This window comes from Condylura cristata, unplaced genomic scaffold, assembly GCF_000260355.1.
Source record: "Condylura cristata isolate star-nosed mole 26May11 unplaced genomic scaffold, ConCri1.0 scaffold00028, whole genome shotgun sequence".
Lineage (NCBI taxonomy): Eukaryota > Metazoa > Chordata > Mammalia > Eulipotyphla > Talpidae > Condylura > Condylura cristata.
In genome coordinates this window covers 13687006-13707253 of record NW_004567129.1, presented here as the reverse complement: position 1 = coordinate 13707253, position 20248 = coordinate 13687006, and the positions used below count along the sequence as shown (strand labels likewise).

Here is a 20248-nt window from a genome sequence, read left to right as displayed (position 1 = left end):
CAGGCGGGAATCGAACTCATGCGGAAGCGGCTTTAGATTCTCAGTGCTGTGCTTTAACCCGCTGCGCCACCAGGGAGGGCCCGTATATTTCTTTTTTTTCTACTGAAAGGATTTATTATTATTATTATTATTACAAAGTCTGATCTTTACCCCAGGTTTTTATGTCTGTCTATTTTTTTTTTACTTTTTACAAAAGTTTATTTTTACATCATTTTGTACATTTTTTTTTCCATCTCGATTGTAATCCCTGTGGGTTTCCCATCACCAAGTCACCCGTGTGCCATCACCATAATAGTCCCGTGCATTTCCCTCCCCCCCCGTTTTTGATCAGTCAGTGTATATTTCTAATACATACCCTTTGTTTCTATAATATGAAATAATGTCATCATGATGCCCAATGCAAAGGAAAATAATTTTTTAATTCAATCCATTCAATTTCCTTGATAGCTCAAAAATTCATTTTTAGTTATTTGTTGATAACAAGTTCTAAGATTATATGCATGTATTCGATTATGTCTCTTAAGCCTCTGAACCTCTGAACCTCTCACACTTCCTTGGAGATGTCTTTTAATTTATTGAAATGGAATCATCTGGGAAGTGTGCACTGGACTGTGGTGATAGCACATGGGTGAATTGGTGATGGGAGGCCAATGGGGATTACAACTGAGCTGGAAAAATGCACAAAATGAAGAATGATATAAAAGAATTATGTTTATGGTATATAAAAAAAAAGATGATTCAAAAAAAAAAAGAATCGGAATCATCCTCCACAAGTGGCATCTCCTGGTTTAAAGGTAAGTAATTTCCTCATTCTTTTATGAGGCCACAGGTGACAAAGCAAAATCTATAGATGTAATTTCCAGAACACACCAGAAACTACACTTCAAACAAGAAGGAAGCTTAGCTACAATAAAGTTGATTTAACTTTAAGAAGTATTTATTGACAGTTTAATAGAACAAAATGTGTGTTTGGACTCAAACCAATCACCAGTTATCTTTTTTCTTTCAGAATGGAGTCTGAGAATGGTTTGCTTCCTTCATTGGTTCCTAGTAAGTATGGGGGAAATGCTGGGAGAAGTTAGAATTGCTTGATATATGTTGAAGATATTTCAGTTGTTATAAGATTATCCCACTACTGGGCCCTCTCTGGTCGCACAACTAGTTAAAGGACAGCACCACAGCCATTGCATCGCAAGTTCAACCCCTGGCCAGGGGGGTGACGTACATGGCATGGCAGACCTCTCCTGACCTGCCTGCTGGTCCCCTCAGCAGTGTATTTCAGTCAGTCTGCCTGTTCTGCTCCCCACTCTGTCTCTGGTGAAGCCTCTCACCTGGCCTGTACCCCAGTTCTAAATGCAAAAATCTTTAAAAAAGAAGAAGAAGAAAAAAAGCTGCTTCCTCCACTAGAGTCATCATGGCTCAATGTCACCTTGAGGGGTGGCAGTGTTGGAAGCAGCTGGGACGAAGGAAAGATTAGTCAGAGTCCATGTGAAGCCATGAGAAGCCGAGAGGGGCTACACAGGCTGTCACATGCAGCTCCAATCCAAAGCGGTCTCCTGCTTATTAGCATTGAGTACAAGGTGGGCCACGCACACAGGGAGTGCAGGTGCACATGCGTGGGGGTGTGTGTTATCCAGGATGTGAACTAGGGTGGGAGACCACGGGCTGTGGCCTGGGGCTCCGTTGCTCCCACTAGTCGACGCATGCGATCTTGATTCCTCTATCTGCCTGCTCTCTTCAGCAGATACTGCTTTCCAGTATGTTCCTCATACCAGGACTTTGCCCCGGTGAGAGGCCCCTGCATGATCCTGCAAAAGCTGAGAAGAGGAACTTTGGGAAGCAAGACAGTAGCCCCAAGAACAGTGGGGGCTGGGTACTCCACAGCTGGGAACGCTGTTTAATGCAAACACATCCAATTCCTGGGGGGAAGTCTCTTTGGTGATTAATTTTGTTTGTATTAGACCAAGGGTTCTTTGTCTAGAGTTCACAGAGGAGCCATGAAGTAATAGGGAGATGAACTATTGCTTTCAAAGAGATAATATTTCTAGATTTAAAATTGTCTTTATTCATAGCCAATATAAGTTATATAGGAAATCTTACTTTTTAAAAATTCAGTGTTTATTGATTTATCATTGGTATATAATGCTAAGTATATCAAAGAAATTGACACAGGAAAAGTGTTCAGAGCACGCTATGGTAGATCATCCTGGCACATGTTTTTAAAATTTTTGCTTTTTTACAAAGCCCACACTGCCCTTGAAGAAGACTGCCAACAATAAGTACCCACTACCACCACTTGAATGATGGAGAAAATGTCTACTTTTCCCATCATGCTGTACTCTGCAAAGCATTCATAGCCTGTTGTTTTGGAGGCTGGGACTTCTTTCTGGAGGATTGCCTTACTGTGACTTCCAATTCCATCTTTTAAAATGAACAGCTCCAGGGCTCACAGTCCAGGCAAATGGTCCCTACTATCATATGTGTGTGAGGGAGTCAGGAGTCAGGAGGCTGGAGGAGCTTGTAGCTTATTTAAAAGTAAATATCTGAAAGTAAGAAATAGTAAATATGAGAAAGGAAGAAATAGTAAATATGAGAAGTGTTTTTAGGGAATTAGTGGAATCATATGTCTGATCTTAAGTCTCCTGCTATTTACTGGCTATGAGCCTCCTTTTCCTCACCTGTCAATTGGGGACAATAATGAGTATTAAAATAAATGATATATGTAAAACTCTTTAATACTTTGTAGGTATCTAATAAATAATAGCTTCCCGTTTAGTTTTCATTATCAAGTGTATTCTGGTGGGATAATTATTGGTGATTCTCTGAGACTGGAAAAAGGAGAAGCTGAGAAAACAAGATGGAAATTTTTTTGTGTGTGTAACTGATTTTTGGCTTGTCTGCTTTTCTTTTTAATAAGTTATTTGAAGAAAAATATCAAGTTAATTTGTAAATGCAATTATTGGTTATGTAAAATCTTTATTTCAGAATTCTATTTTATGAGGCCAAGAGTTTCCTTTGCCTCATCTGCATGTAAGAGAGTGACATGTGTAAACTAGTTTCTCTCTTTAAAAAGATGTTTGATCATGAATATTTTATCCTTCCTCACAAAGAGAAAGTTCATTCAAATAATATGGGATTAGAGGAGGATCTTCTAAAGCCACAGTCAGGAACCCACTTGCTTTGCAAGCTGGCTACCTCTCCTTGGGAGAAGGCACCTACCTGTGGCATCTGTTCAAGGCCTTGGTTACCCTCTGGCATATGTGAGCAGATTGGCTGAGGAAACTAGTGTCCTCTGAAGTTGGTACCTCGAAGTGGCTACCCCGGTGTCTGTGGAAGTCCCAACACATCTGGATTTCTGAAGCCAATTTTTAGAAAAGATTTATTTTTGTTTATTTAGGATTATAAGAACCAGGGATAAGCCAGAGGTGGGGGTGGTGTGAAAGGACTCACCAGAGAATGAGAGGGGAGTAGAACAGGGAGATCTACTGAAATACCTTGCTGAGGAGCAGCGAGTGAGACAGGCGAGATCTGCTGCTCTGTTTAGGGATTGAATTCCTGCTGCAGTGGCTGGCAATAACCTGATAGCACTGAGACTTTAACCCCTGTGCCACCAGGAGATCCTTCCAGGCCAATTTTATTGTTTTAAAAAAATATTTATTTATGCATAAAAGAACTGGGGGACAGGCCAGAGGTGCAGGGGTTGAGAGGATTCACCAAAGTAGGAAGCAGAACAGGCAGATTGACAAAGTACACTTCTGTCAGGAGAGGTCTGCCACACCATCTGGGTCACCTCTTGGGCTGGGAATCAAAATTACATAGCAGTGGCTGCGGACACCTTATAGTGTGGTGATTTAACCTGTTGCACCACCAGGGAGGGGCCCCAGGTCAATTTTAAAGCAACTTAGACAGCTGATTTTAGAGGAACAAGGAAGGGACTATGCACCTAAAGGAAGCCAAAACCAGTTTACCCTGGACCCTTCTTGGGAAATGATTGTGCCCAAGTTAAGGAAATAAAATGACTTGAGTAGGGTACAGTGAGTCAGAAGCCCTGCTCTGTATCTGGATGTTGCATCTTCTTCTAGAAGTCTGTTATTTTTCAATTTCAGGTTTTTTTTATCTTAAAACTTTGTTTTTTAATTGACCTTCCGTTTTGTCTTTCTTACGTGGGATAATGGCATCATCTCTTCAGATTGCAGTGTGAGCTGGTCATAGTTTCACATTGAGTGACATTTTCCATCTCCAAAGTGTCAACCTAATTCAAAATCGTTGATATACCAAATATAGCAACACAATACAAAAAGAAAATTGTTGACAATAAAACATTTCAGATGGCACATCGGGCTGCTTCTTTAAAAAAAAAAATCTCTAAAACAAGAGGAAGCGTGTCTGAGGCTTATATCCTCTGGGCCTCAGCATTTCCTTGAAGGAACAGAGATTTCCTAAAGCTCTTGGTAGTAGGTCAAAGGCTGAGTGGACTTGGCTGTTGAAATTTGGATTTTTTTTTTTTTTTTAAAGATTTATTTATTTATTTGTACAGAGCTGGGGTACAGGCCAGAGATGCGGAGGGCGAGAGGATTCACCAGAGACAGAGCAGGGAGCAGAACAGGCAGATCGACGAAGTACACTGCTGAGGGGAGCAGCGGGCGGGTCAGCAGAGGTCTGCCACGCCATGTGGTCGGGCAGGCGGCAGGCGGGAATCGAACTCATGCGGAAGTGGCTTTAGTTTCTCAGTGCAGTGCCTTAACCCGCTGCGCCACCAGGGAGGGCCTGAAATTTGGATTTTTTTACATCATTCCCCACTTTTGTCTTAACTGAAGGATTCCTAAATTCTTTTCTTAGTCCAGGATATACTTTGATTAGGGACTATGCTAAAAAAGAACTATAAAAATGCTTTTTTTTTTTTTTTTTTGCAAAGACATTATATAAACAGCCAAGGAACTAATTTCTTTCTGACTTGCAGGCTTATTTATAGATTCCAGTGACTCAAACAATTACAAAACAGGCCAGTGGGGGCTGCCTCTTTGATTCACATCACTATATGTCCAACAGGGGTGTGTCCCCTTTCACTCTCCCTTTCCAGCAGAGGTCTCTGGCACATGGAGAAGTAGGAAGTGTTTTTGTGCAAGATGCTGACCACATTTTTGTAGAGATGGTCTACCCAACTGTTATAAGGTCATATGTCTTTGGCTGCTGATGAGTCATTTAACAATCCTTCTTCATCTAACCCATGAGGGAAGGTTCCACAGATTTCAACTGATATGAGCTTCCAGAGCTCTTTCACTGCTCTGACCTTTCATTTTCCTGCCTTTGTGTGTGTGTGTGTGTGGGGGGTGTTGGTGGGAACTGGGACTTACATGCTAAGTAATAACATTACTGATTATGTTTTTTCTTTAAATTTAAGGCTTAAAAATATCTAGTTTTCCTCAATGTGGTAATGATCTGGAAAGTAGGGACAGTCTTTTTTGAAGCATGCATTATAGATTCTGTACATTCAGGACCATGTCATAAAGGGTCAGAAAATGTGTTCATGAGGTGATTGTTAAATGGGCTAAAAGATCTATCTAAAGTTTGAAGGACTAGCTTTGAATCTGGGTTCTACTGATGAGGGTATGACAAATCATTTAATTTCACTGAGCTTCTGTTTCTTCATCTCTGACATGGGGTTACCATATTTATCCTGAAGAAAACTGATTAATTGGCAGCAGACCTCTCTTGTTTTGCCTGCTGGTTGTCTTAGTAGTGTATTTCAAAAAATCCACCTTTCTGTTCTCCATTCTGTTTCTGGTGAATTCTTTCACCCCAGCACAGAAGAAAACAAAAAAAGAAAACTGATCTTTTTTTGGACCCTTACTATGCCTCAGCCATTGTAAAGTGATTTAAGTGTATCAGCTCATTTAATTATAAAGCCTTCAGAAGTTGATGCTAATATTACACCATTTTACAGATAGGGAAACTGATTCAGAAATGTTCACAAATGCTGTGTAACATACTGCAAGTTGTACAATAAAGAGAGGAAGAACATAATTTTATTATTAAAAAATACCTTTACTTGGACCTTCCCTGGTGGCACAAGGGGTTAAAATGCAGCTCTATGAAGCTATCTACAGTCACAGTAGGAAGAGTTCAATGTCTGGCCAGGCTGCTGACCCACATAGTGCAGGAGACCCCTCCTGTCCTGCCCGCTGATCCCCTCAGCAGTGTATTTCAGTAGATCTACCTGTTCTGCTGCGCATTCTGTCTCTGGTGAATCCTCTCACCTCCACACCTCTATTCTGTACCCCAGTTCTTTGATGCATAAATAAATAACAATAAATCTTAAAAAATAATTTTATTCAAGTAAGAGTTTTAAGTATAGGCAGTCTAGCACCAGACCCACCTACTTAACTACACTTCTTTAATGTCCACACAGTTGATAAGCTAATAGTGGATGAGAAGCACTGAATCAATATATATATAACTACTTTGTAAATTTTAAGAAACAATGTGCTACTGTTACATGTAGAGAGCCATCAATAAATGCTTGAGTTGAATTGTGAGCTGGTACACAATTGTATTATACTCTTTTGGTGTTTGATACTTTTCAAAATGCTTTCATTTCTTTCTCCCTCTGAGTAATGAGCCACTTTATTTTAAGACTTATTTATTCATGCATACAGTACTGGGGCACAGGCCAGAGGAGCAGGGGTGGTGAGAGGATTCACCAGAGGCAAAACAGTGAACAGAACAGGCAGATGGATGAAGTGGGCAGGCAGCAGGTAGGTCAGGAGAGGTCTGCCAGGCCACCTGGGTCACCTCCCTGGCTAGGGATCTAACTCACACAGAAGTGGCTGCTGGGAGCTTCACAGTGCTGCATGTTAACCCTTGCACTACCAGGGAGGGCCCTGTGCCACTTTAAATCCATTTTGGAAGCACTCAAGTCATAAATATTGGCCAGCTAAGGAACAGGTCCAGAGATGTTGAAAACCTTTCTCAGCTCACAAAGAGTAACATTCTCGTAAGCCTGGGATATGGTGCTCCGCATGGACCAGTGCTGCTTTTGTTTATTTATTTTTGTTAATGTTTCTAATTGTTAAATGGAAACACAAAAGTTATCAGTAATAAGTAAAATCATAAAAATTAAGACCTTTTCTCCCAGTCATTATCTCTCGGTATAATTTTTTTTTATCCTTTCATATTATTGCAGTTTTACAAACAAAAATCTCCTTTAGTGTTTGGATCCATAAAACTGCATTATCTTTAAAATTCTTTCTGTTCAAAATGTAAAAACTCTCTTTTTAAATAAAAACATAGTACAATGTACAATGTTTATTTCAAAAGTAAAACATAATAAAGTAAAAATCCTCTATAATCCTACCACACAAAGTTAAACCTTTTGTTTTAGTTTTATCCTTCAGTTTTGTTCTAGGTATGTATACATTTTTTATAAATTAATTGTATAATATTGTTTCATAATGTTTTAAAATGCCAACCTAAATAATAAAGTTATTATTTATTTATTGGTTACATAGTTTTCCATTTGTAAATGTACTGTTTATTTATCTGGAATTAGGGATTATATTTGAGTAGATAGGGAGGAAAGCTTTCCAAATGTTAATCGCTAGCCATGGAAACCAGAGATGTTTACATGTTGGGTCAATTACTTTTAATTTTCAATTGCACTGGGGAAGAGGTTTGTTAATTACAGAGATAAATATAACTACAAAAATATATGGAGGGAGTTTAAATTTTATAATTTCTGCTATTTTCTTTCTCAAGTTTTGCCATTTGCTTTGGTAGGAAAAAAATCTCATTCCTCTAAATAATGGTATAACTTTTCTTTTGTGGTATGCAATGGTAAAACTTTTAACTTTGAACTCTAAACAAATTTTTGTAATGTTCCAAATGGAATACTTTAGCTTATTGCTTTGCAACCTGCATTTTTTTTATTACAAAAGTTTATTTTTACATCATTTTGTACATTTTTTTTCCATCTCAATTGTAATCCCTGCGGGTTTCCCATCATCAAGTCACCCGTGTGCCATCACCATAATCCCATGAATTTCCCTCCCCCCCCACCCCCACAAAATGTCTCTGGTATATGGTTGTTCATTATTTTTGTTATTTTCTCGCCTGGTCCACTATTTTTGTTATTTTCTCGCCTGGTCCTGCTATGAGTGAAACCATCCGGTATTTTTCTTTCTCTTTCTGGCTTATCTCACTAAGCATGATCTTTTCCAGCTCCATCCAGGTTGCTGCAAAAGACATGTGTTTCTCTTTTTTGGTGCAACCTGCATTTTTTAAAATGGAAATTGTACTTTAGTACATGTTCATGCATAGCCATAGTTCAGAGGAATGCACCTTATGGCATTATGATGACATTCTAGTTTCACAATGCTATATACTAGCTTAGGGATCCACAGTAGAACATGGAGATGTAAGAGAGGACTGCTATAATTCCCTAAACCATCTGCTCTGGGTTGATTCTACCCTGAGTGTGGGGGTGGGTGTGGGTGTGCAATTTTTTAATATATATATATATTTATGTATATACGTTTTACATCATTGTTCATTTTTGTACAATGTTTGATTTCTCTTCAGGTGTAGTTGCTGTAAACTTCCCACTACCATTTTTAATGCAATTGAAAATAACAGGTCCTCTCTGGTGGTGCAGGGGGTTAAACTCTTAGCACTATAGAGCTGTCACCAGCCACTGGGGCCTGAGTTCAATCCCATATTTTGCAGCAGACTTCTCCTGTTCTGCCTGCTGCTCCCCTCAGCAATGTATTGCAGTAAATCCTTCCTGTTCTGCTCCCCTCTCTGTCTCTCATGAATCCTCTTGCCCCAGCACCTCTGGTCTAAACCCCAGGTCTTTTACACATAAATAAATAAATAAATAAATAATAAATATTTTAAAAGAATGTAAATGATGACATCATATAGTAGAACCTCAATGGGGGGAGTAGAAAGGGTATCCTTCAAGAAACTTGTTTCTCTGTGCCACAGTCTTTTTTGTAAAAGAAGTGACATGCTTACTTACTGTGATTGAGGAGAATCAGATAAGTATATTTAAGTATACATAAGTATATTTACTTATATACATAAGCATATTTAAGTATATTTAAATATGCATAAGTATATTTAAAAATAATATGACATCAACATTTGAAAATAAAAAGGATAATATTATTACATCCTTGGTTTCCTTTCTTTCCCATCACTTGGCATGTTCAGCAGTAAAAGAACAAATTGTATAGGTAAGCCTACTCAGTTCGACTTTTTTTTTTTTTTTTTTTTTTAAAGATTTATTTATTTATTCATACAGAACTGGAGTACAGGCCAGAGGCTCAGGGGCGGTGAGAGGCTTCACCAGAGACAGAGTGGGGAGCAGAACAGGCAGATCGACGAAGTACACTGCTGAGGGAAGCAGCGGGCGGGCCAGGAGAGGTCTGGCTCGCCATGTGGTCTCCTCCGGGGCAGGCGGGAATTGAACTCATGCGGAAGTGGCTTCAGATTCTCAGTGCTGTGCTTTAACCCGCTGCGCCACCAGGGAGGGCCTCAGTTCGACTTTTTGTAAAAAATTTAAAAATTTGTGCATAAGTGACTAAGGAAAGTACAATATCCTGTCTATGACAATCAAGTGCTACACTCATGATTTGTGATCAGTTTCATTTCCTTTGCTAACCAGGATGGTGTGGTGCTTTATTCACTTTTGGGAATATTTTATTCCCAAAAATATACCTAAAGGATGTCCGTTTATGTGGTCCATTTTTCCTTTAAGTGGGTCAAGTTCACATGGAAAATATTTGTGTCAGGGACTAGTAATTATCAAACCAGCAACTGTCTGGTTAGATTTTCTTTGGCTCAGGTCATTAGTTCATGGAGTCAAAGGGAGAAGGCCCACTTTGAAAGGCTTTTTGCTATCACTATTCCAAATCCTTCCTTTTTACATATTAGGAAACGGAGGCCCTGAGAGTTTAATGATTTGCCCAATGCACAAGGTTGACCAATGCTACTAGGTTTAGAATCCACCCTGCAAAATCCTCTTTTTATAAAATACATTGCAAAGGGCCATGAAACCACAGAATCCCGAGTCACTTGGAGCATGTTCCTGAAGTTAATCTAAAGAGAAAGCTGAAGGCTCAAGGGTGATAGGAGATTTAGGGATTCTCGCGGATTAAGACTGGCTCCGCCGGGGCTCAGAGTTCTTCGCCCCACTTCCCTCGTTTCTCCCATTGCCAACGCAACCTAGCTAGCCCCGCCCTCTTCAGGTGGCCCCCGCCGCTTCCTGGTGGCACTCCCTACTCCCCAAGCGGAACCTATGTCCTTCGGCCCCTGGGTCGGCCGGATCTTTCTCACTCAGACTCTTCGCAGCGGTGACTCGGCAGCTGCGTCTCGCGTCATCAGTGACAGCCCCGAAACCTTGCTACGCTTTGCGTCGCTCTGCCAGGAGCAGTCACATCCTCCTTGGCAAATAGTCCTCGGCGGGGTCCGAGTTCTTGAAGAACAGGAAAAGGGGGAGACGAGGAATTGCAGTGAGCAGACGCGGAATCGACAGGGAGAGGGAGATACGACCGAAGTTTCTGTGATTGTGTGTGAAGTTAGTTAAAAACTCCCTCCCTTCTTAAGAATCCCTCCGCCTGCAGTAGCGGTGGTGAGGCCGAGGGAGCCGCCATTTTGGATGTTCGGTTCCTGCTGCCACTGCTGCCGCCGCCCCCGGAGCTGCTGGTTTCATTCGAGGTTTCGGGCCGGTGAGTGTCACTCGTGGCGCGAAGAGCATATTGCTTCTTTTGCCCTGCGCCTGACGGGAGCGCCTGGCCGGAAGCTTTCTGTCTATCCCAGAGGTCCGGTGCCAGGCTGTGGGGGGTGAGGAGAGAGGACAGAGGCTGGGCCAGGAGGGGCCCTAAGCTTCAGGGTCTGTTCTGACTTTTTGAGGGCCGACCCCGAGGCCTCGGGCTGGGAGGTTCCGCGTGCCGCTGCCTTCCGTGCTGTGGCGTTTGTCCGGCAGGTGCGGGCCTACTTGGACCCATTGACTTTCTCACTCTGCGAACCTCCTTTGAGGACTCATTCAGGGAGCCGGGGTTAGCGGGGCGGGTCCCACCCCCGCGTGTCCTCTTCCAGCCACGTATCAGCGTTCTTGTATCTTGTACCCGGGTCAGGTCTCTCGCAGAACTCTCTTCAGCGTTTCCAAACATTAAGTTAATCACTGTCTGTCCCTGCAATGCCGTCTCTCAGAATTGGACATCGACCTCGCCTCCCTCTAACCTTCCGATCAACTTCTTTCCCAAATTTCCGTTTATTTTTTAAAAACCTCACCTGCAGATACACAGCTTACCCTGTTTTCACACTCCTGGTCTTGCGCACGTCAGTTTGTAATAATTTCTCTCGAGCTCTTCCTGATTGCCTGAAAGTCGGGACGGTTAGTTGTTTCCCTGTTAGGGTTTGATGTAGGAGAGCGGTCGAACCGTAGTCTCCTTCATCAGTAAATGTTTATAAAGCTGATTAAATGGCATTTTTGACGGGGTAGGGTGGGTGGATGGGTAGGAAGAAACCCATCAAATGTGTTCTCATTTGTGGATTCCCTTCATGTGCGGTACACTTTCTTGTTATTTATTGACACGTATTTCTGTTGGTGTTTTATATCACTGGGCATTGAATTCTGCTTGTGGAGATGAGCATTAGTCTGATGTAGGTGGAAAGGAAAGTAACTTTTTAATTTTTTGGCTGCTTAAGGGATTAGTCAACAGAAGAGAGGAGTGAATGATTTCTTAGTGATCTTACTTTCAGGTGTTGTACACTAACCATCTTTGATTCTAAAAACACTGGATTGACTTCGTGCATTAGGTTTTTGTGGAAATAGGTGGATTTTAAATATTCGCTTTCACCGTTCCTAATGATGCTGGTCATACTATGTATGCCATAACTTTTGGAATAAAAAGACTCTTCAGGTTCCCATAATATCGCCGTCTTATTTCCACTCTTAAAGTAAATTTGCATTATAACATGCTTGAATAAAAAGCATTTCACAGTAATTCCCTGAGTATTTCTTACAATTCAAGTTAGGTGAGTGTGATTAATCATTTCTGTTTCATCATGGCCTGGGTTTTTATATTTGAAAAAGAAATAATTGATATTATAGTCGAGTGACTGCTGAAATTTAAAATTTTTAACTTGAGCTGCATCAAATCCTTCAGTACTTATTATTAATGTGTAAGGACATTATTCTTATCATCAGGTTATCATCAGGTAAACACATTCCCAGAACTGGTCATGTGATGTCTCAGGAGCCAGATAGATTATTTTAATTGTAAATAGTGTTCTTATTACTTGTTTCAAGGAATCTTTTTGAAAATTATTAGTTACTATTAGTGTATTTACTCGAGGTATGGAGTTTCTCTTTTGGTTTAAAGAAACTGTTAAAACACTGAGCATTTAAGGAATGCTCATTTATGGTCTAAGATTCCCCTTGTGTTTGGTATTGGAAAGTTCCATTTCTGAGTTACACTTTTAAACAAGGCATTGGAAGAATTACCAGCAGGAATATTTAACTCATTTCACTTCATGGTGTGATGTCTTGATATTTTACGGCCTTTCATTCTTAGATGGTTTGCATTTAATTGGTTAAAGTGTCCTTCTGCCTTTCAGATTACAAGCAAAGTGCTATTTAGTGCACCTTTGATCAGTACATACTTAAATGTCTACTTTGTCTAAAATTGTTGAAATTATACTTGACATTATTGTTTAATTTTCTTTTGATTTGTTTCACTGATGGCAAGTCTTGATTTGAGAGTAAATTTTAAAATCAAACTATAAAATACAAAAATTGTAGCAGTACCTTCGTGATATCCCTGTCCCACTATTTCTGTTAAAAATTAGTCTTGAAATCAGTGGTATGCAAAAGTCCAAAACCACATTTTTTTCTTAAGTATAGGAACACTACAAATGTCAAAAGTTGAGTATTTTCCAAAAGATTATTTTTAATTAAAAAGTTGAATTGGGAAACCAAATTCATACCAAAACAGATTCTTGAACCACTTAATCCCCTTATGTTCATTTGATGAGGATTAAAAATTTTTGTGTATATAGCAGAGCTTAATAATATCAAAACTAAAAAAGTTAGTTTTAGCTTTAGAAAACCTAAAACTATTATCTGCAAACCGCAGCTACATGTTTAGTTATTTTTAGTGCTTGTGATTCAATCTGTCTTTGCTTTATGAATGGTTTTCAGTTCTTGATTTTGGCTTTCATCCTGTGTGTTATTTTTATTAAATTTCTTTCTTGCTGGATGATAGTTAAAATAGCAAGCAGTTTCAAAGTTAAGAGAACAAAAAGGTTTGTCAAAGTGCTTTTATTTCTTGGCTAAATTATTAGGATTTTTTCCATTTACCTTTGTGTGTAGAAAATTTTATTTCAATAAAGACAGTTTTTCTGTCTTGAACATATGTGTAAAGTTTTTTTCTTTACTGGAGTAATATCAAACAATTTTGATTGCTAGAACAGTTTCTTATCAGTTTGAAGGAAAAAGAAGTGAAAAAAACACTCATACTTTTCAAATTTCTTAGTTGACATTAACACTTTAGTATGAAAGAGCAAGATTTAGAACAGTATGATTGAAATTAGGAATGCTTATTTCATTAGGTACTTGAGAAAGTTTTGCTCTTTCCTTGGGGGGTGGCTACTCAGAACACTGGAAAGTTAGTTATAAATGTCAGAGAAAAAGAGGGTTGGGAGGACGTTATGGTAGTTTTTTAAAAGGTGGAGAAAATATATGAGACTGTGTACTTTATGAATAATTAAAGCCATATTAAAGGCAGCTAGTTAATTTTGACAACCCCCTTCCCCACTTTAGTTGTTACAGTCCACTCTCATGCTAACCTGATAGGCATTTGGTTTGCTCACCCGCACTAGTTGCATGTGATTGTATCTGGACTTCCAGACTTCTCAACTTGTCTGGCTTTGCAGTTAATGTTACAGATTTTTGGGGGATAGCAAAAATCGAGGACTTGAATTTAGATTCTTGGAACTATAAAATACTTGCACTCCCCTCCTTACAAGCTTTTGGGTTACAATGAAGACTCATAGAAAGATAATATACATCATTTGATTATAAGATCTTATTTTTGTAAATAGTCACATAGTTGTATAACCCAATGAAAGGAGTTTCATTAATGTTTTTATGGCTCAATTTAGTGAAGTTGTTTATTAATTTTCACTGTTGGGAAATCCAAGTTTCAAGGTGAAGAAAGTAAGAAGGTAATTTTTTTTAAGTCCTTATTTTATAATCTGTACAAAATATTTGGTTGCCTTTCACTTTTTGAAAAATTTGGAAGCATGATACTTTTAAAACATGCTAAAAATACTGGATTGAAATGAATGGGGAAATTAATGAAAAATAATTAGGCCCCCATACAGAGTTGATTCTTTGTTTATATTAGGTTTTTGGTATGATTATTGAAGGAAAACTTTTAAGAAGAAAGAGCCTCTTTCTATTTTCACCAATATGTGTAATGTTTTTTCAGATGGCTGTCTCTTTCCTTCATTGAATGCATGGCCTCCATTTTCTTTAGAAACTTTAGATCATGAAAATTTATAAGTGGTGTTGAATATTTAAGAAGGTAGAATAAGGAACTAGCTTATAATTTTATTAGCATTTAGTTCTTATTTTTATTTATCACATGTTGAACTTTTTGCTCTTCCCTGAATACTCTGTTCTTTCATTCTCAGTGCACCTGTTCTGCCTATACCTGGAATGCTAGTTTTCCTCCTCCCACTAGTAAACCTATTCTTCCTTTCTCTCTAACCCCAGGCAAAATAGTGTAGCATTTTTCTTTAGTCTTTGTTGAACAGTCTACTTTTCCTTAAGCTTCTGGAAAACTGGAACTATCTACTTGATGGCATCCTAGTATATATAGTGTACTGCTATATTCAGTACACAGTGCCTGTGTGCAGAATGGAGTATATGAATGAAAATAACATGGAAACATTTTTCATGTTTTCAGACATAATAATTGGTTGATGCTAGAGGCAAAAACAATCCTGAGTTTCAAGACTCAACTGTAGGTCATTTACTTGGTGACGGTAGACTTGATGTCAGTGAAGTTTATTTTCAGATTTAGAAAACATGTACAAAACCTTGTCTCCATGTGTTTGAGAGTATTATTTAGATGTTAATCCTGAAATAGGTGCAGGGGCAGTGAGAGGATTCACCAGAGACAGAGCGGGGAGCAGAACAGGCAGATGGATGGAGTACACTGCTGAGGGGAGCATTGGGTGGGTCAGGAGAGGTCTGCCACACCATGTGGTCACCTCCAGGGCAGGCTGGATTGGACTCATGCTGAAGTGGCTTTTGCATCTTAGTGCTGTGTTCTAATCCACTGCTCCATCTGGGAGGGCCCAACTCAAACTTTTTGTAATGCAAAAGTTTCAAGTGACAGCAAAGAAAACTAATTTTCTTTCTTTCTTTTTTGGAATACCAATTGTGTAACTCATTCTGCTAAGGAGACTGATATTAAGTTGATAACTTCTATCTTCTCCACTCCCCGTGGAGAATTTTCTATTTTTATTTTAAAAAATTAAAAAAAAAAAAGATTTATTTATGCATATAGAACTGGGGTACAGGCCAGAGGTGCAAGGGTGGTGAGAGGACTCACAGTGGACAGAGTGGGGACCAGAACAGGCAGATTGACCAAGTGCACTGCTGAGGGGAGCAGTGGGCGCAACAAAGGTCCGCTGTGCCATGTAGGTCACTTCCCTGGGTGGGTATCAAACTCTTGTTGAGGCAGTTGTGGCTAGCTTTGAAGTGCTGTGCTTCAACTCTTTGCATCATCAGAGAGGGCCCATATATGTAGTGCTAGTTTTCTTTCTTTTTAAAAAAATTTTATTATTTATTTTTGATGTCATTCTTCATTTTGTGCATTTTTTCTGTCTCAGTAGTGCTAGTTTTCTTCAGTGTTTTAATCTTTTTTTCTTTTTTCTTTATTTTATAACAGTTTATTTTTACATCATTTTGTACATTTTTTTTTCTATCTCAATTGTAATCCCCGCAGGTTTCCCATCACCATGTCACCCGTGTGCCATCATCAAAATCCTGTGCCCCCTCCTCCCCATTTTTGATCCCATTCTCCACTCCACCCCTGCAAAATGTCTCTGGTATATGGTTATATGGTTGTTCATTATACTGGTCCATTATACTCCTGCTATGAGAGACTTTCTCTTTCTGGCTTATCTCACTAAGCATGATCTTTTCCAGCTCCATCCAAGTTGCTGCAAAAGACACGTGTTTCTCTTTTTTGGTTGCTGAGTAATATTCCATTGTATATATGTACCACATCTTTTTAATCCCGTCATCTACTTTTGGGGTTTTAATCTTTTTAATATACAAGTGACCATTGTGATAAATGAAAAACATTGAAGACATTCTTAAAAAAAAGCTATTCAGGCCCTCCCCTGTGGTGCAATGGGTGGCACAGTGGGTTAGGGCACAGCATTGCAAGCTAACTGCAACTGCTTCAGTGAGAGTTCTATCCCAGCCCCGGAGGTGATCCACCTGACGGAGGTGATCCATTTGGCACAGCAGATCTCTCCTGATCTGTCCAATGCTCCCCTCAGCAGTGTACTTCGTAGGTCTGCCTGTTCTGCTCCCCACTCTGTCTCTGGTGAATCCCTCCACTGCCCCTGCACCTCTGGCCTGTACCCCAAGTTTTGTATGCATAAATAAGTCTTTTTTTTAATTACAAAAGTTTATTTTTAGCATAAATAAGTCTTTAAAAAAAAAAAGCTATTCATTTCCCTTAACACCATCATCATTTTACCAGATTATGGATTTCTTTCCATGCTTGGCCAGTTAACCTAATTGTGCATATATGATGAATATTTGTCTTCACAAAAGGGAGATCATACTTTTTATATTACTTTGTAACAAACTTCTCAACATCCTGGTCACTAAGTATAATCCCATCCTGTTCTTTTAAACAGTATATATATGCCATACATAATTTATTCAGTTGTTTTCCTGTGGACATTTTAATGTTCTTTCTAAAATTTGCCACTACAACATGATTCAATAAACATCCTTGGACACATCAATTTGTTTGTTGTTGCTTCTATTTCTGTAGACTAGTATCTAAAAGGTGGGATTTCTAGGTTAAAGGAAATATCTTTTAAATGTTTTTGTTGCTTGATTATTGTTTAAATAGATTGTCATAATATCCAACTCCATTAGCAGTGGTTTCTTCATATAATCACTGTATTAGACATAACTACTATATTTTACTGGTATGCTAAATGATAAATGGTCTCTTAATTTTGTTTTATTTTAATTCCTTCACTTGCTGAAACTAGCCTCTTTTGATATGCTTTCTGACAAATTGGTTTTCCTTTATGGAAAATTAGCCATGTCCTTTGTTCATTTTTCTAAGTTTATTTTTCCTCTTATCTTATAGGAACGCTTACTGTATATTAATGCTTTGTCAGATGACACATGTATTGAGTCATCTGGAATTATCTTTTACATGGTGTGAAGTGTCTTTTACATGGTGTGAAGTAGAGAAGTCTTATGTGGTTTTCCTTTGTACAGGGGAGATAACCATACCAGGACTAAGTAAACCACCCATTCTTATAATGAATTAATCTCTATCTTATGTGTTAAGTTTCCATATGTTTGCTATATTTCTAGAAATTTTGGTTTTCTTTTTCTGTACTGTTACTTTATAGTTTTTAGTATAATAACTTTATAGAAACCTCTCCTGTTAAGGAAAGCTTCTCTAGTACCTCTTTATTTTTAACTTTTTAAGCATTTATTCTTTGATCTGTGTTAATTGAAAATAAATCTGTCGAGTTTAGAAAACCTCAAAGAAGGCCATTGCTTGGAATTACAATGTATTCAGGTATTGATTTTGGGAGTCCTGATCATTTTTGTTCATTTGTTTTTTTTATTAAGTTTGTAACTATATATAATTATATATTAGGTTGTTGGAAGTCATGACACATTTTTTGCTTGAAAAACAGAAAAAATATGTCATGATTTTTCCAGCAGCCCAGTATTAGTTGGTAACTTTGTATAGGTCTCAGGTGCATAGTTATCTATCATACCTAGCCCACCGCCAAAGGTCTGCTCACCATCTGCCACCAACCAGTTGATGCTCCTGTTTAACTCCATCTCCCCAACATTATAATGTTGATATAATAATGTTGATATAACTAATAATGTAACCATGTATTGAGACCTGACATTTGTTAATGATGGTAGTTTTTCTTATGTTGAGTTTCTGTTTGTTTAGATCTTGTTTTAGATTTTAAGGTCCATCAGTAAATATTTCTTAGGCTTAATGGTTTCTTCTTTTAGTTCCTATAACTTTTTTTGTTAAATGTATTCCTAGGTATTTTATAGTTTTTAAAACTGCTCTCATTGGGGCTTCTCCCTCTAAACTAATGTCAGAAACATGGGTTAAAGATGAATCTTTTCCTCCCCTTTTTTTGGTATCCATAGTTAGGGTACTTGAATCTAGAGAAAATGTTACCTTAGTATTAAATCACTTTTTAATAAAGTTTTTATTGCTCTGTAGAAAAATGGCCTTAGGTAATTGTGACTCTTTTAGGATGAATGCAATCTTAGTATTTAAAGTTTGTAGTTTGCTTTATTCTTTTTTGATTTGTTTGAAGGGAGCAGTGGGTGGGTCAGGAGAGGCCTGCCAGGCTTGAGGTTTACCTCAGGGCTGAGGATTGTACTCACACTGAAGTGGCTGCAGCTAGCTTGCAGTGCTGTGCCCTAGCCTGCTGAGCCACCAGGGAGGGCCCTATTCTTTCTTAATTTGTTTGAATTTTCAGGCAATATTTATTACTCAAGTTATACATACTCATTGTTTGAAAGAGATTGGAAAATATATAGTAGTTAGAAAGACATTTGTTTTTACACTAGGAACAGATAATTTCCCTTAACATTTGCTATATTTTTTGGGACATATTTTTATTTTTTATTTTTACTTTTTAAAACATTTATTTATTTATGCATAATGGGGTGCAGACCAGAAGTGCAGGTGTGGCAAGAGGATTCACCAGAGACAGAATGGGGAGCAGAGCAGGCAGGTCTACTGAAATACACTGCTAAGCAGCTGATGAGACGGGAGGTCTGCTGCGCCATGTGGGTCACCTTCTGGATGGGGATCAGATTCCTGCCTCCATGGTTGGAGATTGCTTTATAGTGCTGAGACTTAACCCCTTGCACCACCAGGGAGGCCCAGTTCAGGTATCTTTAGGTTTAGGGAAAAATGATCTATAAAGGAGGAGCCCCAGCTTTTAGCTTTTTGTTCTTGACTGTTGGCTCTTAGTATTCAGGTAGTGTGAGCTCAGAACTAGGAAGAAAGTTAATGATAGGGTGGAAGACAGATTTGATGCCATTTGCCTTTCCCCTAGCTATTGGTGAGCAGCCAGTGCACCTTTATTTTGTATGCTTTGGAAAGGACAAGTACGTTTTAGAGAATTTTTTTTTTTTTAGCATTTCAATTCAATAATTTTATCAATTTCCTCTGGTATAGGGCAAAAGAGAATACAAGGCCCAAATATGACAAATGAACTATTCATACATAGGAAGTTTATGTTTGAGTGGGAAAATACTTTTTTTAAAAAAGATTTATTTATGCATACAGAACTGGGCTACAGGCCAGAGGTGCAGGGCAGTGAGAGAATTCACCAGAGACAAAAGTGGGGAGCAGAATGGGGAGGTGAGGAGAGGTCTGCTGCACTATGTGGATCACCTCTGTGGTGGGGATCAAACTCGCACTGAAGGAGCTGCTGCTAGCTTGCAGTACTGCATCCTGACCCATTGTGCTACAAAGAAGGGCCGGAAAATAGACATTTCAACGAAAATGAGGATAATCTTTATCCCACAATGGATTTGTGGAGGTTTTAGAAAATAACCATTTCTCCCATTTTGTATATAAAGTAACCTAATTTATTTTAGGCTCTAAAACCTAATTTCATTTAACTATATCAGATATGCTTAAGACATATATTTCATACTTTTTTCTCTATAATTGTCATCATTTGTTAAATGAACTAGAAATAAATTTACAGCCCTGTACAACAAATCAGACTTTAATTTTCTGTGTTCCTTTTTCATTCTTGTTCTAATGTGTGTGTGTGATAGTCGTTGGTTTATAACACTATATGTGATCCAGAGACATAGGATCATACTTCCTCAGAAGTTGGCTAAGTTTCACCACACCTTAGCCAACACATAGGTACCCTGAGCTCCACTATCTTTTGAGTATCCTTT

The 20248-nt window shown here is 38.7% G+C and overlaps 1 protein-coding gene across 4 annotated transcripts in view; it reads left to right on the top strand.

The window, feature by feature from the left end:
* AP1G1 (adaptor-related protein complex 1, gamma 1 subunit) overlaps positions 1 to 20248 on the top strand; it is a 98656-nt gene that overhangs the window by 11489 nt on the left and 66919 nt on the right. For 2 of the 4 annotated variants that reach the window (XM_012730622.1, XM_012730621.1), the window contains exon 2: positions 1010 to 1050. In XM_012730622.1, coding sequence (XP_012586076.1) covers positions 1024 to 1050 — 27 coding nt within the window. In that variant the 5' untranslated portion in view covers positions 1010 to 1023. Of the gene's footprint in view, positions 1 to 1009; positions 1051 to 10404; positions 10728 to 20248 lie in introns of those variants that run through there. The other 2 variants (XM_004690405.2, XM_004690406.2) reach the window with 1 other exon arrangement.